We start from the raw sequence: 23,341 nt of genomic DNA, 5'->3' as shown, positions 1-23,341 counted from the left end.
CAATTTTTTTTTTTTAGTGAGGCAATTGGGGTTAAGTGACTTGGCCAGGGTCACACAGCTAGTAAGTGTGAAGTGTGTGAGGCCAGATTTGAACTCAGGTACTCCTGATTCCAGGGCCGGTGCTCTATCCACTGAGCCACCTAGCTGCCCCAACAATTTATTTTTAAAAACTCAAATGCATCTGCAATCCCACACTGCCTATCATAACTCATCCCCACCTGCCCACTCTTGTCCATGTGCTCCCTTCAGTACTTCACAAGGGTGTCCATTCCATAAACTGATGGGTTAATTTTTCCTGTTATCTCAAGTATACCAGTGGAGCATTGGCTAGCCACCTGTTAAGCTTTGCCTTTGCTGTGTGAACAGCTGTCTTTTGATGAAATCTTATTCCCATTCTTTGGAGTTCCCCATTGGTTATGTTTCACCCTATTCTCACCCACCCCCTTCTTCTTCATTGCCTTTTGCATTATATTCATTTTTTAATCCTACAGTCCATTGTATTCTTTATCTCCCTGCCCTATAGCAAGACTAGTCGAATGTTAGTTAAAAAAAAAGAGGTCTTTGCTTGCATTGCAATGGTCCATACAAACCAACATTGTAATTTGGACATTTGATAATAACCACTTGATCTTTTCTGTATAGATGGCAAAAACAAATTTTTGAGTTAGTGTTAACTTTCACTAGGCTCAGAATATTTTCAATATTTCGAAGTTTAACAACAATGCCATCTTCTAATAGCACTATCTAGAGGAATTCTCCATCCATAAAGAATTGCCCTTCAACTTGGGCCTTTTGTTGGACCTCCTCCATCACAATGGCAAAATCGAACAAGCACGCATCCATTGGATTGGGGGCAGCTAGGTGGCACAGTGGAAAGAGCACCAGCCCTGATATCAGGAGGACCTAAGGTCAAATATGAACTCAGACACTTAACCCCAATTGCCTCACCAAAGGAAAAAAAAAAAAAAAGAATTCGGGGATTGTTGGAGTTATTACATCTTCCAAGGAGCTCTTAATTATTTTAAGATACAGTAGGGAGACCCTGTTACCAAAAGGCTTTTAAGGGAATCCATTGCATTTTGGCTCTTTTACTATCAGCAAAGTGTTCCTTGATCTGATCTTTATATTCAGCTAATTGTGAAATGGTAAAGATGTGTATTGATTATTGCTTGCAAGCCTATCATTTTCCCTCATTAAGGATGCCCTTGATTCATGTAGTTATTTTGTATAGTTGGAAAGACTGGAGATGAGCCAGGTGTCCTCTTATTGGTCCTGTATTTCCAACACCTTGAGTATCTTCCCCCACATCTTTAGCTACTTTGTATCCCCCTTCATGCATGTCTCTCCATACTTTTTTTTTGGTGAGGCAATTGGGGTTAAGTGACTTGCCTAGGGTCACACAGCTAGTAAGTGTTAAGTGTCTGAGGCAGGATTTGAACTCAGGTCCTCCTGAATCCAGGGCCGGTGCTCTATCCACTGCGCCACCTAGCTGCCCTTCTCCATACTCTTCATCCAATTCAGCTGTTGCCCCCCATTTGTTCTTTTCAGTGCTCTACCTCCCCTGTGATGTTCAGTCAGTGTGATTTCACTGTCCTCGATGGAGTATTAAGATTTTGATTTTCCATTTAAAAACGGGGTTAATTTTGAGGAAGCAGCTAGGTGGCACAGCAGATAAAGTACTGGGCTTGAAGTCTGGAAGACTTTAGTTCAAATCCAGCCCCAGGCACTCCCTAGCCTGTGACCTTGGGCAAGTTATAACCTGTTTGAGGCCCACCCCCACCTTTCCTCAACTGTAAAAGGAGGCACAAATGAGAAGGCCATTTAACAGTGTCTAGCATAACATCAAAGGCACACTTCATACTTGATTCCTTCCTAAAGCAGCTGGTGCGAACCAGAAAGGTCTTATATAGTTTCCACTAAACTTTGAAGCTAGAGATTCTAAAAAACATGGGGAAGAAGGTGTGGAAGGTTAAAATCAGACTTGAAGGACAAATGCAGTTTGTTTTGTTTGGTTTTTTTTTTAGTGAGGCAATTGGGGTTAAGTGATTTGCCCAGGGTCACACAGCTAGTAATTGTTAAGTGTCTGAGGCTGGATTTGAACTCAGGTACTCCTGACTCCAGGGCTGGTGCTCTGCCCCCACAAATGCAGTTTGTATAAGTAATGACATCCACTCAAACCTGTGTTAGTAGCATCACTTTGGTGTGTTAAGTAGCTTCCCTACAATTAGATGGTCTTTGTGCCTGGGGTGAAAAAAAATGACAAAACCTAAAACTAGCTTCCAGATCTAGATTATCCAATAATCCTACTGAAGTAATACAGAAAAGACATAGAATAAGACTTGACAACTGATTTGTTATAGGAAAGAGAGGTTGACTCCCAGGATCCAAACCTAGAACTCTGTAATTTTCTTAAGTGTTATACCTGGTTTAAGAAAAATTCCACTTGAACTGATGCTGAGTGAAGTGAGCAGAACCAGAACATTGAATAGTAACAGCAATGTTGTGTGATGGTGATGATCAGCTGAAAATAGATTTAGCTCTTCTATGCAATACAATGATCCAAGGCAATTCCAAAGGACTCATGATGGGAAATACTTTCCACATCCAGAAAAAGAACCATGGAATCTGAATGCAGATTGAACCATACTATTTTTACTTTTTTTAGGTTTTTCCCTATTGCTCTGATTCTTCTTTCACAACATGACTAATGTGGAAATATGTTTAATGTCATTGTACATATATAACCTATATCAGATGGCCACTTTGGGGAGGGGGGAAGGGAGAGGGAGAAAAATTTGGGACTCAAAAAAACTATCTTTACACAGAACTGGAAAAAAATACTAATAAGTTGAAAAAAAAAATAGAAAAAAGAAAGAAAAATTCCACTAGAAAGTTCAGGGCAGGAGAGCTAGACAATTCTTATGGGGAAGATCTGAACATCTTACTAACCCATAAACTCAATATAAACCAATTATACGAAAGCAGGAGGGGGGGGAACGCTGTCACACAATCTTAGTAGCTAACATTAACAGTGTTAGGCGCTATGCTAAGCACTTTACAAATATGATCTCACTTGATCCTCACAACAACTGTGGAAGGCAGTGTTATTAGTTCACACAGGCCACCTAAGACCAGATTTTTTTTTTTTTGGCATGAGGGTTAAGTGACTTGGCCAGGGTCACACAGCTAGTAAGTGTCAAGTGTTTGAGCCTGGTTTTGAACTCAAGTCCTCCTAAATCCAGGGCCAGTACTTTGTCCACTGCACTACCTAAGACCAGATTTGATCAAGTCTTCTTAAATTCAGACCTCATGCTACAGTTTCAAGGAAGAGAACTAAGTATTCTTTGTCCTTGTTCAATCATGTTCAACTGCTGAAACCCCATTTGGGGTTTTCTTGGCAGATATTTTACAGCTGAAGAAATTGAGGCAAACAGTGTTAAGTGACTTGCCCAGAGTCACACAGCTAACGTCTGAGGCCAAATTTGAATTGAGGTCTTCCTGACTCTAGGCCCAGCACTCTATCCACTGTGCCATCTAACTGCTTTGTCCTAGTCACACCAAATCGATGTTTGTGTACCACAAAAGTCCACTGTATAAGGACCAAGAGGATGAAGTATATGAAGAGCATGTTATATGACACAGGTAGCTTAATGTGTATATAGATAGAAATATAGACTCGAGTCAGGATGACCTGAGGTACTTTGACATCCACAGCAAGTAATTGAACTTCTCTCGCCTTAGTTCCTTCTTTGTAATATGGAATAACAGCAGCAACTACCTTACAGCGTTGTTGTGAGGCTCAAATAAGGTAACAAATCAAAAAGCTCTTTGCAGACCTTAAAGTGCTACACACAAATGCTAGTTATTATATAATGAATGGTTTGAAGCAACTAGGGATGTTTAATTTGGAGAAGACATGGGGGAAACACAAGACAGGTCTTTAAATATTTTCAGGGCTTTGATTCGATTAGACTTGCTTTAGATTGCTTTATTTAAGAGTTGGGAGATGAAAGAGATGTGGAACTAACAAACAACAAACTTCCTAATTTCCCTCCCACCTATTTCCCTCAAAAATCTGTTTATGAATATCTGAAATCTTGGTTCCGTCCTTCCCTGTTCCATAATACTCCCTGGATATAGAGAGCTCAGTCAACCAACTCCTAGACCTGAAAACAATTTGTTGGGTTCCTCATCTCTCTATTCTCTCACCTCCTCTGCCCAAGGATGGGCTTGCCCTTCAGCTTGAATGCATGGTGGAGCCCAGAGAGGAAACAGGGAGAGGGGAGAATGCATCACCCTCTGTGAAGGGAGCTGGGGAATAAAGAGTAGTGAAATGAGGGCCCCCATAGCTCGGATGACTGAAAGGAGGGCCGGGAGCTAGGGGAAAAGGCATAGGTCCCCCAGGGAAGGACCCAGCTGCCTCAAAATCCTCTCGGGGTGAGTTGCTGTTGCTGCGCTTGCCCTTCTGACGCCGGTTACAGAACCAAACCCGGACAACCTAGAAATAGAAAGAGAGAATAAGTGTAAAGGAGAAAAAGAAATGTTGAGAGACATACTAATGCAATGTTTGGGGAAAAGAGGACGGGGTTGAAGTCAATTGAAGGAAGGATGAAAACCTTGGGGACATCAGTTAGGCCTGTGGGTGACCCCATTATGCCCCTTCCTTTAGTGAAAAATGAGGATCTTGAAAAAATGGGTTGAGCTTAAGGTAGAGTTAGGTTGGTATTCATGGAAAAAATCTGTCAGAGGACAGAAAAATGATGAGGAGGAAAGAAGGTATGGAAGTGTTATAGCACACCCCGTGTCCCTGCCATGGCTTCTAATCCATCTCATCTTTTCTTCTGTCATCACTTGAATACATCCTCTGGACTTCCCTATTTCTGTCACTAGAATTATGATGGTTGCCCTAAATTCAAGTGTCATTTTACATTCATCCCTTTCCTTCTATATCCCACTCAAGTCCTTGAACAGTTCTTCCTTTGTAACTTCTCTCACATTCATCCACACCCCCCAGCCCTCCCCAGCCCTCCCCCACCCCACCCCTCCATTCTCACTGAAACCATTGTAGTCTAGGCTGCTTGGAGGAAAATTATCCTTTTTCACAATTTAGGCAGCAAGTGATTAGAAAAAGAGCAGACACAGCTATTAAGTGTCTGACCCTGGATTTGAACTCATGAAGAAAGTCTTCCTAATTCCAAGCCCAGTGCTCTATCCACAGAGACACCTAGCTCATGAAGCTACCCAACCTTTTAAAATTAAGAGTCTACATGGGGCAGCTAGGGGACACAGTGGATAGAGCACCAGCCCTGGAGTCAGGAGGACCTGAGTTCAAATCTGGCCTCAGACAATTAACACTTACTAGCTGTGTGACCCTGGTCAAGTCACTTATCCCCAATTGCCTCACTAAAAAAATAAATAAATAAAAAATTAAGAGTCTACTTTAAAATCACTTTCCCTATGCAGTCCTTCCTGACTGCTTTTCTAGTCCTCTGTCCCACTCACTCCCCAAGCACACTAATAGTTTTTACTATAAAACTTAAGCGCATTCAATGCAATCATTTGTTTAAGAATGTTTATTGAGTTCAACTATGTACTAAGCATAAACTGTCCACTGTTTCTAAGTCTTACAAAGACAAAACTCTCCATGTGTCTGCTCTCCCTTTACTCCCTTACTTGTCCTATCACTAAGCCCACTACCAGGCTAATAATGCTGGGGAAATAGTACCTAACAACTACCTATATACTGACTGGCTGGTTATGATACTATAGAATATTAATCAAGCATTGGAAAGGACCTTAGAACTTGGTTTAATGTCAAGACCAGACATCAGGAGACTGGGTTGTTTCAGCTCTGCCATTGTGTGAACTGGAACAAGTCAGTTCATTGCTCTGCTAGAGATATATGATTCTTCCTTTCTCTCACATTCCAAAGTTTGGCACCTCTGGGTAGGAAGGGATGGGATCTGATTGACAGGCTTTGTATGGGTATCCATACATGGGGGCGGCTAGGTGGCGCAGTGGATAGAGCACCGGCCCTGGATTCAGGAGGACCTGAGTTCAAATCCAGCCTCAGACCCTTAACACTTACTAGCTGTGTGACCCTGGGCAAGTCACTTAACCCCAGTTGCCTCACCCCACCCCCAAAAAAGAATGATGGGTGGAGGGGCAGCTAGGTGGTTCAGTGGATAGAGCACAGGTCCTGGATTCAGGAGTACCTGAGTTCAAATCCAGCTTCAGACACTTGACATTTACTAGCTGTGTGACTCTGGGCAAGTCACTTAACCCTCATTGCCCTGCAAAACAAAACAAAACAAAACAAAAAAAGAAAAAAAAAAGAATGATGGGTGGAAAGCACTGGTCCTGAATTCAGGAGGACCTGAGTTCAAATCAGGCCTCAGACACTTAACATTAGCTATGTGACCCTGGTTAAGTCACTTAACCCCAGTTGCCTCATCCAAAAAAAAAAAAAAAAAGAATGATGGGTGGAGGGGCAGCTAGGTGGCTCAGTGGATAGAGCACAGGCCCTGGATTCAGGAGGACCTGAGTTCAAATCCGACCTCAGACACTTAACACTTACTAGCTGTGTGACCCTGGGCAAGTCACTTAACCCTCATTGCCCTACAAAACAAAACAAAACAAGAATGATGGGTGGAAAGCACTGGCCCTGGATTCAGGAGGACCTGAGTTCAAATCAGGCCCCAGACACTTAACATTAGCTATGTGACCCTGGGTAAGTCACTTAACCCCAGTTGCCACACACACACACACACACACACACAAGAATGATGAGTGGCAGTGATGGGAGGTCAGAGTGGATAGGTTCAAAGTCAGAGATGAGGAAAAGAAATGGGAAAGTGTCAGTAAAGGAAGAATGGAAAAAGGAGTCCAGATGAGACCAAGAAGGGGGTGGGGGTAAATCTCCAGTTTCTTCAGGAAGGGTTAGCTGTACTCACATCTTTCTCAAGTCCCAGCTCCTCGGCAATATTGCTGATCTGTTGAAGTGTGGGCTTGGGGCACTGGAGAAACATGCTCTCCAAGTTTCCCCGAACTCCGTTCTCAATGCTTGTACGCTTCCTCTTTCTGGCTTGCTGAAGGACTGTCTCAGCCTTGCAAAGCTGAGGTAAGAAGGGATGGAAGAACAACAAGAATACAAAAACAGCCAACATCTATTAGGTTCTCCCTTCTGAAAGGACAACTTATGTTCTGGACAATTCAACCCCTACCATGGTAATGAAAGCACTAATAACTCATTTATATTAGTAACTGCAATTCATTCTTAGTCTTCCCATTTTACAGATAGGAAAGCTGATTCTCAAAGGTTCATCTCAACAAATATTCCAAATTTACTGAGGTGATAGACTGACACTGGGTATGCAATATTAGGCATATGGACTGGTCAAAATAAAAAGAAAAGGAAACTGGCAAATATGAAGTCTAAACCAACCCCCACCACCACTCTATCTTTCAGTTCTCCTACCCCTTCCTTACCTCCTGAAGGTGGTCATTGTCATTAGCTGCTTCTAGCCACTTCTGTAGCAGAGGTCTGAGCTTACACATGTTCTTGAAGCTGAGTTGTAGTGCCTCAAAGCGACAGATGGTAGTCTGGCTAAAAACCTTGCCTGGAGTTTGGGAGGGATGAATTGGTGTTGGGGGAGCACACATCAAAGTAGGCCTTAGACCCACCCCCCCCATTCCCATCAGGGAGCCTGGTATCCAACCCTCCACTTCTACCCTCATCTAGACCCCAATTCCTTTTTTTGCTCCACCTGTCTGTCCAGTTCCTAATATTTTCAAGGCTTTAGGGAGGAGGCCCACAGTCCCATAATCCCCCCCAGCCCTCCTTTAGGAACCCCAAAATCTAGCTCCCCATAGCTAGGGTAGGAATAGGCCAGGAAGTTCTGTGTCTCATCACAAATAAATAAGACAGTAAAGTAGTTGTCAATACATTTGTATAGAAAAAGACTCACCAAAGAGAGCCCCCAAGGTTATCCCCACATCAGCCTGGGTATAACCCAGAGTGATCCTCTTCCGCTTTAGCTCCTTGGCAAACTGCTCCAGTTCCTCTGGGGAAGGGGTCTCCTGTGGCTGCTGTGGAAGGTTCAACAGGAGCATTTCAGAACAGAACAACTTAAGCAAACAGGAGGTAGCACTTACTGAAACTGATGGCGATAAAAGGTTATTTCTCCTTTCTATGCCATTATCCTCAGAAAGTGAATAAATTAATCTCTTAGGATCCCCTACCTCAACTAACTCCTTATAAACATCTTTAACAATTTCCCCCCCTTTTTTTAAATCACATATATGCATTCACTCAACACTTGCAATCTGTCAATAAATCCTGTTTATTCATTTAGCATATTTTTATTGAGAATGTTATTGATTTAATACTATGTATTATTAGGGACATGATCAATAGCATACAATATTTTGTCCTGAAGTAACACAACTAAAACGAGGATATACAGATATAATCATAACACAAAGCAGGATTTAAGTGCCGCAAGTGGTTTGGAAGTTCAGAGGACGAAGAGATTTTCCCCCCTATCTTGGGAGTGAAGGAAAAAAAACATCGAAAGATTTGAAAGATCATAAAATCAGAGATTTCTATTCGAGTTGAGAGAAACCTTAGAAATCATCTAAGCTCATTTTACAGATAACAAATGAAGGCCCAAAGGTGTGTGATGACTCTCAAAGTCACTGTCTAGAAGTGACATCTAATCCAAATCCAGCATGCTGCTGCTCTCTACTGAACCAGGTTGCTTCTTTTCTCTCCATTCAACATGCAAACATGGGAGAAAATTCCAGGCAGAAGGAAAAAAAGGTTTTGAACAAATACATGGAAGTAGGAAAGAACAAGAAATGTTTTAGAATAGAAAACAGTCAAGTTTGGCTGGAAGGGAGTAAGAATGAGGTTGGAAAGGTAGGTTAGAGCCAGATACACTAGAGAGGAGAAGACATGGCAATAGCCTATTACAACAGTCCAGATGGAAGTTAAGGTGGGCCTATCACTTGGGCCCTAGTAACAGAAATTGAAATATTTCCAGAGGTAAACAGGTGCCTAGATGTGGAGAAGTGGAAAGGGAATGGCAGTACCATTAACACAAGTCATGTAAATAATAGACTGGGGATAAAAAAAAAGGATAGGCTCAATCTTTGACTTGTAGCAATTCCAAGTGCCAGACAGTGGGGAGGAAATGCCCCATAGGCAATTAAGGTATTAAAGCAAAGTTGAGGGGCAGCTAGGTGGCACAGTGGATAGAGCACTGGCCCTGAATTCAGGAGGACCCGAGTACAAATCTGGCCTCAGACACTTGACATTTACTAGCTGTGTGACCCTGGGCAAGTAACTTAACCCCAATTGCCAAACCAAAAAAAAAAAAAAAAAAAAAAAAAAGAAGTAGTAGAAGAAGCAAAGTTGAGATGGGAGAACAGGGCTGGAGATTTTTGGAATTCCCCAGGTGACAGTTGAAAAGTTGGAAGTAGACCAGTGTTTCTTTATATTTCAGAATTTAAAGAAATAAAAAGAAAATCTGGGGCAGACAAAAGTTAAGTAACTTGCCCCAGATCATGAAGAAAATGTCTGGTCTTCCTGACTCCTGGCTTGGCACTCCACTGCTGCCACCTAGCTGACAGGTTGAGTTCAGTTCAACAGATATTTTATTAAGGTACTATGTACTGGAGATACAAGACAAAAAATAAAACTTGTTAAGGGTGCGGAGAAAAGTCTGGTATTCAAGAAGTTATTGATGACTTTGGAGGAAAACAGTGTGTTGGGGTGGAATGGCTGGCATGCAATGTGTTAGTGAAAGAGTGTTCTTGTAGATAGTGAATATATAAACTACTTCTTCCACTTTATTCCCAGTTTGAAAAATTTGACAGTGAACGGCCACTTTTAAAGCACTGTTTAAGCCATTTCCCTTGGGGGGTGGGGGGGCCCAAGTGAGAGTTAAGTGACTTGCCCAGGGTTACACAGCTAGTAAGTGTCAAGTGTCTGAGGCCAGATTTAAACTCAGGTCCTCCTGAATCCAGGGCTGGTGCTTTATTCATTGTGTGACTTAGCTGCCCCAACACGGTTTTAAGCCAAAAGAGATGTGATAACTTTGTAGGTAGTGGAAAGGTGGAGATTGTAAACACCAAAGGGAATGTGGGGTGGTCCCAACCCTGGAGAAGAAATCTTCCCTTCCTTGTCCTCTAAGACAGGAAGGAGAGAATTGAAAGAAAATTTGGTCCTAGGGAAGAGGGACCATGATGAAACTCAGCCAGCCAAGTTCCTATAATAATTATTACATATTATACAATACATAATAACAATGACAATAATAACTGATTTCCCTGATTCCAAGTCTTCAACCCACAATTGATCCAACATGCTGAAGCCAAATTAATTTTTCTAAAACAGCAAGCATTCTTAACATTACTCTTCTACACACACACATTATCTCCCCCCTTGTAACACTAAGTCCTTGGCTGGGCATTTTCAAAGATCTTCCATAAGCCTACCGACCCCATTTCCCAACACTGCAGTAAGCCATCCCTCTTTATACACATCACATTAACTTCTCCTTAACCCTCCTGCATACCCCTACCAAAATCTTTAGCAAATCCTAGCTCACCTCTAATCAAACTCCATAAAACCTATAAAACCCTCCCCAGCCTCCTTCTCTCCAAAATCCTTTCCAGGTACAAAAAAGTCCTAAGCTTGATTTGACTTTTCTCCAATTGTTTTAAATGACTAGACTTGGTCTCTCCAACTAGATGGCAAGTTCTTATGCCCTTTGTATTCTCTGTCCAAGTCTCCTCCTCCTCCCCTACTCTATACCCAAGGGAGAATCTTCCTTCTTCCCCAACTTCATCTGAAAGTCAGTACACAGTTCCAGTCAAAATAATCCAGTCAGCTCCCATCAGGTTATTTACTTCATGGTTCCAAAACCCTCAGAAATCTATTGTTTATTCAATACAATATACATTATTCCTTACCCTAGCACCCAAGGACCTATCACACTGGCTCCAACTTTCAGTCTCATTTCTCCCTCCCCCCTTTTACTTTCCAGATAAACTGGAATACTTGGTTGTATCCCTGTTTCCTGCACATATTTAATCACTGTCCCCAAATCTGGAACGAATTCACCCAAACTACTCTGCCTTTTAAGAAATCCTTCCCAATCTGGCCTCAGACACTAGCTGTGTGACCCTGGGCAAGTTACTTAATCCTCATTGCCTCACCAAAAAAAAAATCCTTCCCTTCCTAACCAATCCCTATCAAGTTCCACCGTCTCTCCTGTTCCTTTTTTAAAAATTTCTCAGCACTTTATCTGAACTTCTCCTTAATATTTGTCTTTCATTTCATATCCATCCTGGCCTAACCTACCAATGGAGGTGATCGTAAGCTTGAGGGCAGATATTGTACTTTTTTTCATCCTTGTTATTTCCAGTGCCTAGCTCAGTAGGATCTCCTAAATGTTTGTTCAACATTTGCAGCTCTCAAGTTGAGCAAACCCACAGTTGGTAATCCCATGAATGCTTGAATGGCATAATTCATACAATCCTAAGAGTTGAAAATTACCTTAGAAATAATTTATTTCGGGGCAGCTAGGTGGTGCAGTGGATAGAGCCCCGGCCCTGGATTCAGGAGGACCTGAGTTCAAATCCGACCTCAGACACTTAACACTTACTAGCTGTGACCCTGGGCAAGTCACTTAAACCCCAATTGCCCCGCCAAAAAAAAAAAGATTAAGTCAAATAATTCATGGGAAAAAAAGAAATTTATTTCAAAGTACTCATTTTACAGATAAAGAAACGGATACCCAGTAGCGAAGCAATTTGCAAAATCACACGGATGGTGGCAGAGCCAGTTTTCCATCTATCATTACCTTCCATAAACAAAGTCCTTCTTGAGCCACTCAACCACATTTTATTTTATGTCCTTCGACAGACTCTCCCCAACAATAAGCATCCACACCACCCTCAGCTGGGTTCTCCACCCAAAAATTAAATGGAGTCCCACCCTCCATTTCCAGGGAACAATACCTCAGGAGAATGGGTGCTCTATCAATCTGACTAGATAAGACGGTTGTGGCCTGGGGCCACAAACCGGGATACACCACCCAACCGTACTCTCTGGGTCGGGTCTGCAGGAGACTGGAGGAGGTAAAAGGTGATGTGGATAAGGTAGGGTGGTAGGAGCGATACACATTTGGGTACAAACTTTAAAAGGGGCTTGGACGCGGAAGGTGGGACAAACTGACTAATCAAAAGACTACACAAGCGTTCAGGGTCCCTCCAACAATCCAGCACTCATCCGTCCTTCGTCCCCGCCACTAGCTTCTGGCATCTTGTTGTGTTTCTAGCCCTGCCTTCTACTCCCAATTACTCTAAAGACCTTGGTTGGAATCCGATTCTATCTGCCCACTCCCCAGTACCCCCGATGTCCATCCCCGGAGTTCCTTTTTCATATGCCAAAAGATGGTGGGTTCCTTTTTGGCCTTTGAAGCACAGGTGACCCCGACCTTCTCTTCTCGTGCCCAGACCTCCCCCAGACAGCTGAGCTCCTAGCCTTCTGTCTCCTCAGAGATCTCTGCCGCCTACCTTTCCTCCTCATCAGTCTCACCTCGTCTCCACTCTCCACCGGCTCAATCTTGGTGACTCGAGCTGTAGCGCCGGGCTCTGGGGAACTGTCCTCGGAAGGGCTCTCTACCCCGGGACCTGTATCGCCGTCGGGGACCGCGATCTCCTGAGCAGGCTGAGCCATCACTCCCACATTGGGCTGAGGTTCACAGTAGACACCTCCTCCCCACATATCGTACAAGGGGTGGTACGGGGCCATTCCCCATCCGTCGGGTCCTGGTCCTGTCCCGGCCCCACCGGGTGGGCCTTGAAAGCCGGGCCAATTCCACGTAGGTTCGGACCCTCCAGCCCCGCCACCGCCCGGCGGGGGCGAATAGTATTCAGGAGCCAGGTGTCCGGCCATGCGAAAGCAGGGCACCCCGACCAGGGGTTTTAAGGACTGAGAGGAAAGGGTACAATCCGACCCCTCCCTCCACAATCCCACCTACCCCGGCCTTGACCTCTAGCCCCGCCTTTGCTCCCGCCCCAGGGAGGGGGAGGGGAGAAACTGAGGCAGGAACCGAGAACGCGTCTAAGCTCACCTAGAAAGCTCAGACGGATTCCTACTCATTCATTAGGGTCTCCCCACTAGGTTTTCTTCGTTTTTCTAAACTTCATCCAGACCCAGGATTTCCTGTGAACTGTGTCCTGTTCCCCACCACACACTTTCCCTTCCCACACACTTGTTTCTTTTCCTAAAGAGGACTCAAAAAACCAGACTTCGTTTCCCCTCTAACCGCATCCTTCATTCAGGGACCCAGCTCTCCACCTCCCAGGCACCCAGGCAAGTAGATATCTTCTAATTCTTCATGGATTAAAAGTCTACTCCCTAGCCACGTGACTGCCCTCCCCCAAACGTCACCTTCCCTTAGTACCCTAGATGTCACTCCATTCCTCTCATCCCCAATCCTCCACTCAAGAACAAAACATAGGCATCAGGTCCGAGAGTCAGAGATCCTCACCCAGTTCCCCTCAGACTCCCAGGCAAATGCCTCTTCCCAGTGTCAGTTCTACCCCTCAAGGACCCAAATGTCTGACACCCACCCCAGTTCCGCCCTCTACTTCTCTGGTACAGATATCCAGCCCCAGGCTGTGGAGGGGGGGGTGGGGGTTGGAATCTCCGGAGTCAGGTTCAAAGGGGCTGGTTGGGGAAGAGAGGACAATGGCTTTGGCTGGACTATCCTGATCCCCTGAGGGGGCAGCTCTAACCCTAAACAAGTGCTCAGCCCTTCAATGAGTCCTGATGGCTCCCCTGGGGCCAGCTTCCTGCCCCCCAGCTTCCACTAACCCCATACTCTGAATCTCCCTCCAGGACACAGACACAATTGTCCAATTCTCCCCCGCTTTTCTGGCTTTTTTCCCCACCCCTGATGCCCTAGGGTCCAAGTCCTCTCCTCTAGGCCGTTCTTTCTGCCCTTTCTCTCCAATCTCTTCCATTTCAGAGCCCAGAGTCCTCCCTTTATTTCATATTCTTTTTCCACCCCAGGGACATTGTTCGTTTTTCCTATAGGTGGTCGGTTCTTCTACTTGGGACAAACATATTGGAGATTCCCACACACACACTTCCCAGGGCTGGCTAAGTCAGAAATTCAGGGACCAAGGACACAGGATGCCTCATCTCTCCTAAAGGGTCTCTGGCTACTTTCATTTATGCATGTCAGATTCCTTTTATGAAATTTTATCCAAGGTCCTTGATGTGTTTTGGAGCTGATAGCTTTTGCTCAATCTCAAAAGGAAAAGTTGAGATTTTTAGTCCCTGGAAATTTATGCCCCCCCCCTTCCCCAAATACTCCACCAGGTAGAATCCACACTTAGAATGTAATTCCTTTGGCACAAGCCTGGGTCAACTCCCCAAGGAGAGCTCACACATTATTAAGCCATTATGGGTCATTTACACTTTTGTGCCAATGAGTTTGGGGTCTGGAGGAGAAAAATAAGGGAGAAAAATGGGGGAGAAAAACTTAACATGTTGTCAAGTTGAGGACAATAAACTTCAAAATTCAAATTTTCAAGGAAAATACTTATGTACCATAGGCAAGACACTAAATCTGTTATTTTGCTGAGGAAGGACCTGCCTCTTTTCCACCAAAACACTGCATTGTCAGTCAGACTCCAGGTTGTATCTCCGCTGTTGTATTGGCTTCTCCCAGGGTGTTGGGGAATCCATGAATCTCAGGCCCTTGTGTATTAGTGTCTCCCCTGTGTCTGTCTGGGGTTATAGGTCGGCCAGTGGGAACTTCTCTTGCCTAGAGGGTATCAGAGTCTCCCTTCAGTGTCTTCATGTTTGTGTCTCTGCATTTGTTCCAGGGTACTCTGAATGTGGGCCACCTGGGTCACTGGTTTGTATACAGACGGGTATTTCCCTACCTATGCAGCCTCCTTTCTCCCCAACATATGTGTACATACACACACACACATACACACACACACACACACACACTTGGCTGTCTCTTCTGATTACACACTCACGCATACATGGGTGTGAGGCTCTATTCCTAAATCTTGTTTTAGTAAAGTGTTAGCTACACTTGGGATGAAGATGAAAGCTGCCTCTGGAGATTATTGGGAGAGTGATGAAGTTAGAGCCATATTCACCTCACTTTTCCTCTCCCCTACAAATATATGGAGGAGAGGGGTTAGTGGAAGAATCTTAGCAGGGGAAGAGGCTGGGGCCCCTCCTCAGCCATCCTCACCCCCCTTTCCCCCTCAGCCATCCAAGCCCCTTTTGTCATGCATCAGTCCTGCAGTCTGCAGATCAGTCTTCCAGTAGAGAAGGAAAGGGAATGGAGGGGGGTGGTGGGGAGATCAGGTCTCAGTCTAGGCCCTCACCTTTATAACAGAGAATATTCAACTCCCTGTCCCCAGAAGTTCCCAATAATTGATTATATAATTATGATAGGACTTGGAAGGGATCTTAGAATTCATCTAGCCCCCTTTTCACAGATAAAGAAAATGGGGGGGGGGGGGGAGGGAACCTGTGTGCCATGACTTCCAGGCCAAGGCTATGGTTCTTTGCCCAATACCAGGTAAACTCACAGGTGTATTATGCTAAAATCACTTTATGCATAGCTGCATTTGAGCCTCACAAAAAGCCTCTTTGGCAGAAAGAGCAAGTAGCATTAGCCTCAGAATAGAGACAAGGAAACAAACACAGAGAGGTTAATTGGCTGGCCCAGTTTAGTAAGCCAGTAGGTAGTTAAGTCGGGACAAGAAGCCGATCTTCTGACTCCTAAGTTCACCACACTTCATTATACCATGTGCTTCTCTGCTCAGATACCTGGAGCCCATGATGGACAAATTTGCCTATCTGTCCCTATATCCCAGTTCTCTGATATCTCCAGAAGCCACCTCTCTTTCACAAACCCTTCAGTTTTTCAGATGACAATTGATACCTTCTTAATTCATCACACTACTGTATTTGGAAGAGGGTACATGGGTACCAGTAGTCATGAGTGAAAACTAGATATTTTTATTGTTCCACTGGGGTCCGTACACGTTGAGGCCTCTAGAATAAGAACTCCTGCCACTACCCCCCCCTCAAAAAAGTTGAGTGGATTCCCTGCAGGGAAATCTTTAGGGAGGGCATGGACAGTGGCCCAAATGGATGCATTATGATGCAAATCTTTGAGGTCCCCATAGGTAGAGAAAAAGTAAAGTCAGCCAGGTCCCTGGACTGTTGAAGGAGTATGAAAAGAAAGTAACCCCAGGAATAAAGTACTCTCAAGAAACGTTTGCCAAAGTGAAGTGCCCGATGCTACTTTTCCACAGATCTTACCAAACCTGGGGTGGAGAGGCAACTCCCCACCTCCCCAAGTGTAGGAGGTTCTCCTTGGTGGGTGTTCTGGATCTTTCAGGAGGTACTGGGACATGGGAGAATTTTAGTGCACTAGAGCCAGGATCCTCAGTCTCTTGCTCCTCTGTTCTGGGATCTCCCCAAAGTTGAAAAAGCAAGTCAAACTTGACCTCAGAAATTTCCCCAGCAAAGTTCTATTAAAGTGCAAAGTCAGAAAATCTCAACGCAGAAAAGACTAACGAAGTGAAGGCTGGGGAAGAGGCAGCAGAGATACATCTTGCAGCTTCTTGGGAGAGGACACCCTCTCCTCCATCAGGTTTTGGTGTCAATCTTTCAGGGAGAAGCTGACTCAGACTCACTGTGTGGCAAGGAATGGAAAGAAACAGACACACTGCTTTGAGGAAGAATGCCTTAGGCTGGTGTATTCTTTGCCCTTCAATCCCACAGACTCCCCAGTCAAAGGAGATGAAACAGCAGGTCAGTTTGGGGGATGGGAAAAAAACAAGACCAGTTGGGCTAAGGACCAGGGTGGGAAAACCTGGTTCTACTGACCCTTGAGTTTCTGTCAGTGTGCCTGAAAGGCAGGAGAAAGAAAGAAACTGAAGTCAGTCATTATCTATCAGGTAGAACTCCTTTAGAACCTCCCCACACCCACCCATATCAGATTTATTCCCCTATGACTTAATCTTCCAACCCAGCAGCACATATCCTTTGACCCACAAATGCTCCCCTCCCCCCAATCATCTTACCTCAAAGCCAGGAATCTGCTCTCTGGTTATTGTCTAGAGGTGTGGGGGGGGGGGAACGATGAGAGAAGAGAGATAAGATATTGGTGGGGGAAAAAAAGTTAAGGAAATGCAATCAGAGAATCATTCTCTCCCCCACCACCTTTCTTCTCTCTCTCTCTCTCTCTCTCTATGAGCTCTCAGGCTTCCTCATTAAAAAAAAAAAAAAAGGGAAATTCAAATATATACAGTGCCTTGGGAAGTGTTTTATATCCTAGCTTCTTAAACTGTGGGTCTGGACCTCATAAGGGGTGGTAGCATAACTGAATGTGGGGGGTCATGGAAAATTTGGCAACAGTAAAAGGTTATGTATACCTGTTTTATATACCTATATCTCCCGAGTCGCATAAACATTTCTCAGGCAGAAAACGTTTAAGAAACCAAGGCCCAGAAATCCTACCCCAACTCTGCCAAGTCACTCTCCCTCTCTGGGCCTTGGCTTCTTCTTGTCCTTGATCTGAGTTCTCTTGTAGCTGATTCTGTCTGGCGTGATGGTTTGTTTTCCCCTTCACCTTCCCCCACTTCTCACTCACCTGACAGAGACAAATATTGATCTCCTTGTTCCTCTTCCAAGGAAGGTAATAGGGGAAAAAAAGGAAAGACAAGGAAAAGAAGCACATAAAATTACATGGGGGTTTAGAGCTATAGTCTCTGTCACCCAACCCCAAACCTAGATATCTCCTTCTCTGGACATCTGGCAAGACCCCTCCTGACTAATAACTTTTCCTGCTCCCATCCAAAGATGGGGGGGATGGACAGGGGCAGTCTAGGTAGAATCTTCAATGAGAAAAAAATCTGGGGAGGGGTGGCAGAGACCTAAGTCAAAGGCTGATGAATGGATGGCAAGCAGAGACTTTTACCCACAACCCACCCCTCAGACATTCTCCTTATCTCTAAAACCTGTTCTCTTCTTTCTCCATCTCCTCCAAATAAAGACACTTGTAGTTCCCACAAGGACCAGTACAGAGGCTAGGCATCCTGAGATGATCCATACTGGAGGGAGTTTAGGCTGAGGTGGATCTGAAAGGGAACAGAGGTTTTGATGGGCACCAGTCCTTTTCCCACTAGGGCTGAGCCCCTGTGACCTTCCTTTCTTTCACCCCTCCCATCCCTGCTTCTCACCCCAGATCCTAGTGAAAGTTCCATTTAATCCCTCATGTTCCACAAGACAAGCATATCTGGGTTCTTCTCCAGAGGGGACCTCAACATTCATATAGTTCTGATAGGTCCCATCCCCTTGTGGTAGGACGGATTGAGATTCCTGGGTTCCTTTGCTCACTGGTTTCCCATCCTGAAGCCATGTCAGGGTGATGTCTGGGGGGTAGAAACTGAATGCTTGACATCTCAGGATTGACTTCTTACTGAAGGCTGAATGATGGGTCACACTCACTGATGGAGGAACTGTGGGGAGAAAGAAGGCACAGATCTGGATCTTCTAGCTAGGAGATCTTTGCCAGCAAGTACATAATAAATTGGCAACACTAGAAATGGGAGACTTCAGGTCAGACATCAGCTTTTCAATCCCTTAAATCCCTTGTCCTCTGGTCTACTGGGTCCCAGTGTCCAAAATGGGGTTAAGACACCTAAACATATAGCTTTCCTGTAGAAGTAATGTCAGTTACCACCTTGAACTGAACTCTCCCAGAGTCAAAAGCTTCCAAATCCAAAGAAGCAAAAATGGTGGAATCAATAAAAAGAGACATGACCTCTACTTTCTAAGTCAGGGAGCTCCTAGTCTCCTGACAAAGGAGACACAGTCTTCATCCTTAGGAGCTCCCCATCAAAAACTCTCAACAAGACCCAGAAACAAGAGGCGGGGAAAATCAACATGAACAAAGCATCCCATGAAAAAAAATTATGTGAGTGATGTGCTGAGAAGCCCAGTAGAGGAGTAACAGGATCCAAGTGACAGTCAGCAGTGTAAGTTTCCCTAAAAGCTGTAGGTTAGGGTTTGTTGGGTTTTTGTTTTGTTTTGGGGGGAGGTGTGTGACTGGGAGTATCAAGAAGTGGACAGAAAACAATTGCTTTAGATTCTGGAATAGTTTTTCTTCCCTCCACTGTTCAACTGGGTAGAGACACCAATGGTCACTCCTACCTGTTTTCTGCAGTGTCAACACCCCAGCCTCAAGGTATATTCTAAGAGGATGAAGGCAGGTCCGCACCAAGAAGTCCTCCTCTGGGCCTGCTCTCCTCTGGTAATCCCTGACCTCTTCTTGTCTCTCTGTCTGGGCTTCTGTCAGGTTGAGCATCTCTAAGTTCAAGGACATGAATTCCTGTCCATCATAGCCATACCTCCAGAAGCCAGGACTGCTCTGGTTTCCTTGGAACTCACACATAGCAGTGGCCTGGAGAGTGTGAGACCCTGGGACCTCCCCATTCCAGACCTTGCCCTGTTAAAACAGAAAGCAGGGTTAGGGAGTCACCCCACTCCCAAACCAATGATTATTTTCCCAGGATTCTCTTAGCAACAGTGCAGGACTGACATTTTTGGGGGTTGGGGGGAAAGGTAGGTGTGTTGCAAAGACACTGGTTAATTTCACAGGATTGGAAAAAATTAAATAATTTTTATTAATGATAGTTCCTGTGGAGGAGGAAAAAGGCCTTTCAGTAGACTGAAAGTTCAATGAGTCAACAATGTGGTCTGCCAGCTAATAATGATGATAATGATAATAATAGAGCGAAATTAATGGAAACCCAGTGCTCCGATCTTAGAAGCTGAAAGTCCTGATATATCCTCTGTTTTGGTCAGACCACATCTGAGGTATTGAGGTCAATTTGAGATACTGCATTGTCTTAACCTCTCAGTTTCCTTATCTGCAAAATTAAGGAGCTTGGACTAGACAAGCCCTAAATGTCCGGTAACAAGCAGAAGTTCATCCAGGTCAAGTAGGGTGCTGATGGTATTAGAAATCCTTCGGTAAGGGAGTCAGCTGAATGAATGGTGGATGTTTAGCCCAGAGAAGACCAGACGGAGGGAATGTGGTATTTAAAGTACTGTCACGAGGAAAAGGAATTAGATTCGTTTGCTTAATCGCTAACACTCCCACCCATTCCCAGTCCTGAGTAATGGGTGAAAATTGAAGGGAAGGCAATTTGGAAAACTTAATCACTTAGGTAGGGAGCTCTCCATACTGGAAGTCCTTATTCAAGGTCAACATGTCTACTGGCCAGGGTTGATACAGAGAATATTATTTTTCGTATGAATTGAAGTAGATACCCTCTGAAGTCCAACTCTAAGATTCTGGCTCTATATCTTATCTGAAGAAAAGATGCCTGAAGGGTTGGAGAGAGAGAGAGAGAGAGAGAGAGAGAGAGAGAGTGTGTGTGTGTGTGTGTGTGTGTGAGTGAGAGAGAATCATAGCATTAAGAATTCCCCTTTGGGGGCTGCAGATGATACATTAATGGAGCTCAGGGTTCATAAGATTATCTATTTAGAGGTAGAAAGGTTACTATGATTTTAGATCTACATTACAGTTGGAAGGGACCTCAGATACCATTTGGTCCAATATCATCATGTTACATACCAGAAGCCATGCAATCCAACCCCTCATTTTACTAGATGAGTAAACGGAGGTGCAGAGAATCTGAAGTGACTCATTCAAGGTCAAAAATAACAGAGATAGAATTTGAATTTAGTTCTCTGATTCTAGAGCCTTTTCCACTCCCCACTGCATCACAAGGTTGAAGTAATCAAAGGGGAAAAAAAATCTGGAAAGAACCCAGCATGGCCTACCATTCCCATCGCCCCAAAACCTTCCCCTTATAATCTTAGGGAAAGCTTCCCGCCCCCGCCCCCAGCTCACCGTCTCTCTGGTTCCCATAATGCTTTTCAGGTTGATCATAAGGCGCTGGGCCATGGTCTTCAGGCTTCTAATTAGTCTCTCCCAAGACCCGGACCCTTGCACCTGAGACCAGGAGGATCGGGGTTCTGCCCTCTGGCCCTCCTTGCAGCACCACACAAAGGGCTGGCTATCAAAGTACCCCAGCACGGTGTAAGAGATTTGCCCCTGGCTGGGCTGAGACACAATGGTGAAGTCATATCGCAGATTGTGAGATGCTGAGGGAGAAACACTGGGGTCACATCTAGCCTGAGGCTGGAGGGGATTCCCCCACCGCAACCCAGAACTAGGAGAAAAGGTATCTAGAAATGAAAATAAGGGGTCAAAATTCCTACCCAAACCAAAACGCGGTGTGCTTGTGTTATGTGTGATACTAAAGTTGTTCCCAACAAGAATAACTCTTCACCACAAACTTGTCCTATAATGCAGCAAATCAGACTTGGGGAGTCAGAATACAATGGAATGTTTCTATGGGGGACCTTCTGAATAGGGCTCATCCCGTTCGCCAGACTCAAATCTGGGTCCCAGAGGCGGTACCCAATAACTAAGGGAAGACGGCTTGTGGGGGAGGGGTGGAAAAGAGCGCGGGAGAGGGGCGGTAGAGTAGATAAGGGTGTGGCCTTTGAAAATGGCCCGGAGCCAGAGTCCCAGTTCGGACTTGGGGGATGGGGCCGTGCAATCCCGGCCGACCCCGCTCCGGCTCTCCCGACACACCCATCGCCCGGCACTCACGAGTCCCCGCGGTTACGAGCCGCGGTGGCTGCACCAGCTCCAACACTATGAGTACCGCCCGCAGCAGGGCGGCGGCAGACCAGGGGTACCAGAGTGCGTGGCCGCACATAGCTCCTAGACCCAGAGGAGATGCAAACGCCTGGGCTCGGGGACCTGGGGAGTGGGAAGTGTAGGGAAAGGATGGCTCCTAAGCTTCCAGCCTTCCGCCTTGCGAAACCGCTCATTGGGTTGCGGCTGCCCGGCCCCGGGGCGGCACCTCTTCCCAACTTCCCCTATTTCCTTCCACACCCCCACACTCCCCCCGCCCCCAGCTCCTGGAAGATCTAGGCTAATTTGGGGAGGAGTCTAGCCCTTCACTGGGGCTGGGGATAGAGAATTTCACCTCCGTAGGATTTAAACTTCCTCTAGAAAAAGCTGCAGCCTTGCGCATTTTTTTGTTGTGTGGTTTTTTTGGTGAGGCAATTGGGAATAAGTGACTTGCCCAGGGTCACACAGCTAGTGTTAAGTGTCGGAGGTCTGATTTGAACTCAGGTCCTCCTGAATCCAAGGCCAGTGCTCTATCCACTGCGCCACCTAGCTGCCCCTTAGCACAGTTTTGGTGGGGTTTTTTGTTTTTGTTTTTTTGGTGAGGCAATTGGAGTTAAGGGACTTGCCTAGGGTCACACAGCTAGTAAGTGTTAAGTGTCTGAGGCCGAATTTGAACTCAGGTATTCCTGACTCCAGGGCCGGTGCTCTATCCACTTCGCCACCTAGCTGCCCCTAACACAGTTTATTTTTAATGAAGCCTTGGGGTCTGGGTGGCTTTAAAGGGACACTGCCATGGGGCAGCGAGGCCTGGCTCATGCCCCCGACAGTCTGAAGCCGGGTGTGAAGTTTGGCTAGATCTGCGAAATCTTCGGTGTAGGAAGTGGTAGCCGGAGGACACTTATCTGCGGAGATTGATCTTGGCTACAGTTCTGCGATTTACCAGAGATCTTCCTGGGGGCTTTTGGAGATTAAGTGACTAGCCTGGGGCTACGGGTGGAGGAAGAGGAACCAGGAGGCCCTGCTTCCATCTCTTATCCCCTTTTCCCCTCGAGATGGCTGACCAGAGGGACGCTTTAGGGGGAGCTGCTGGGGCTCTTCTCGGCTGGTGAGGCCTAAAAGCCAAACTTTCCATGTATTTGAATCCCTGCTTTGAACAAGAGACATAGATGTGTGTATGTACACATATAATGCATGTGCAAATAATTTTTATATAACATCACTATACATTATTATTTATTACATTTTTTTAGAATTTTATTTTTTCCCAAATTACATGTAAAAACAATTTGGGGGGGCAGGGCATTGAAGGTTAAGTGACTTGGTGCTTTATCCATTGCGCCATCTAGCTGCTCCATAAAAACAAATTTTAACGTTAATTTTTAAAACTTTGTGTTCCAAATTCTTTCTCCCTCCCTCCCCACACCCCTTACGAATGTAAGTAATTCAATATAAGTTATACATATTACATATTTTTTTAAATGTTTTACCTCAGGGGGCAGCTAGGTGGCGCAGTGGATAGAGCACTGGCCCTGGATTCAGGAGGACCTGAGTTCAAATGTGGC

The 23,341-nt window shown here is 45.2% G+C and overlaps 2 protein-coding genes across 4 annotated transcripts; both read right to left on the bottom strand.

Annotated features, from left to right (window-relative positions):
- Positions 1 to 4,237: 4,237 nt before the first annotated feature.
- On the bottom strand, positions 4,238 to 12,967 carry POU5F1 (POU class 5 homeobox 1). 3 transcript variants are annotated; one of them, XM_043963851.1, is made up of 5 exons: positions 12,608 to 12,967; positions 7,968 to 8,088; positions 7,489 to 7,619; positions 6,954 to 7,115; positions 4,238 to 4,498 (listed from the first exon to the last, which is right to left on the bottom strand). In XM_043963851.1, exons 1-5 carry the CDS (start codon positions 12,965 to 12,967, stop codon positions 4,238 to 4,240), a joined length of 1,035 nt encoding a protein of 344 aa, XP_043819786.1. The 3 variants fall into 3 exon arrangements, with proteins under 3 accessions (XP_043819786.1, XP_043819787.1, XP_043819788.1); XM_043963852.1 differs by having other exon boundaries at positions 7,968 to 8,085; XM_043963853.1 differs by having other exon boundaries at positions 12,626 to 12,967.
- Positions 12,968 to 16,414: 3,447 nt separating this feature from the next.
- On the bottom strand, positions 16,415 to 21,886 carry LOC122755934 (BOLA class I histocompatibility antigen, alpha chain BL3-6-like). The gene is made up of 9 exons (XM_044004895.1): positions 21,753 to 21,886; positions 20,985 to 21,238; positions 19,277 to 19,571; positions 18,304 to 18,582; positions 18,082 to 18,201; positions 17,715 to 17,747; positions 17,146 to 17,178; positions 16,949 to 16,970; positions 16,415 to 16,754 (listed from the first exon to the last, which is right to left on the bottom strand). The coding sequence occupies exons 1-7, from the start codon at positions 21,859 to 21,861 to the stop codon at positions 17,147 to 17,149; spliced, it is 1,122 nt and encodes a 373-aa protein (XP_043860830.1). The 5' UTR covers positions 21,862 to 21,886; the 3' UTR covers positions 16,415 to 16,754; positions 16,949 to 16,970; position 17,146.
- Between the last annotated feature and the right edge of the window lie 1,455 nt (positions 21,887 to 23,341).

The sequence above is a fragment of the Dromiciops gliroides genome, chromosome 4 (assembly GCF_019393635.1).
Source record: "Dromiciops gliroides isolate mDroGli1 chromosome 4, mDroGli1.pri, whole genome shotgun sequence".
Taxonomy (NCBI): Eukaryota; Metazoa; Chordata; class Mammalia; order Microbiotheria; family Microbiotheriidae; genus Dromiciops; species Dromiciops gliroides.
Note: the sequence above shows the minus strand (reverse complement) of the source record. Positions and strands in the feature narration are given on the sequence as shown.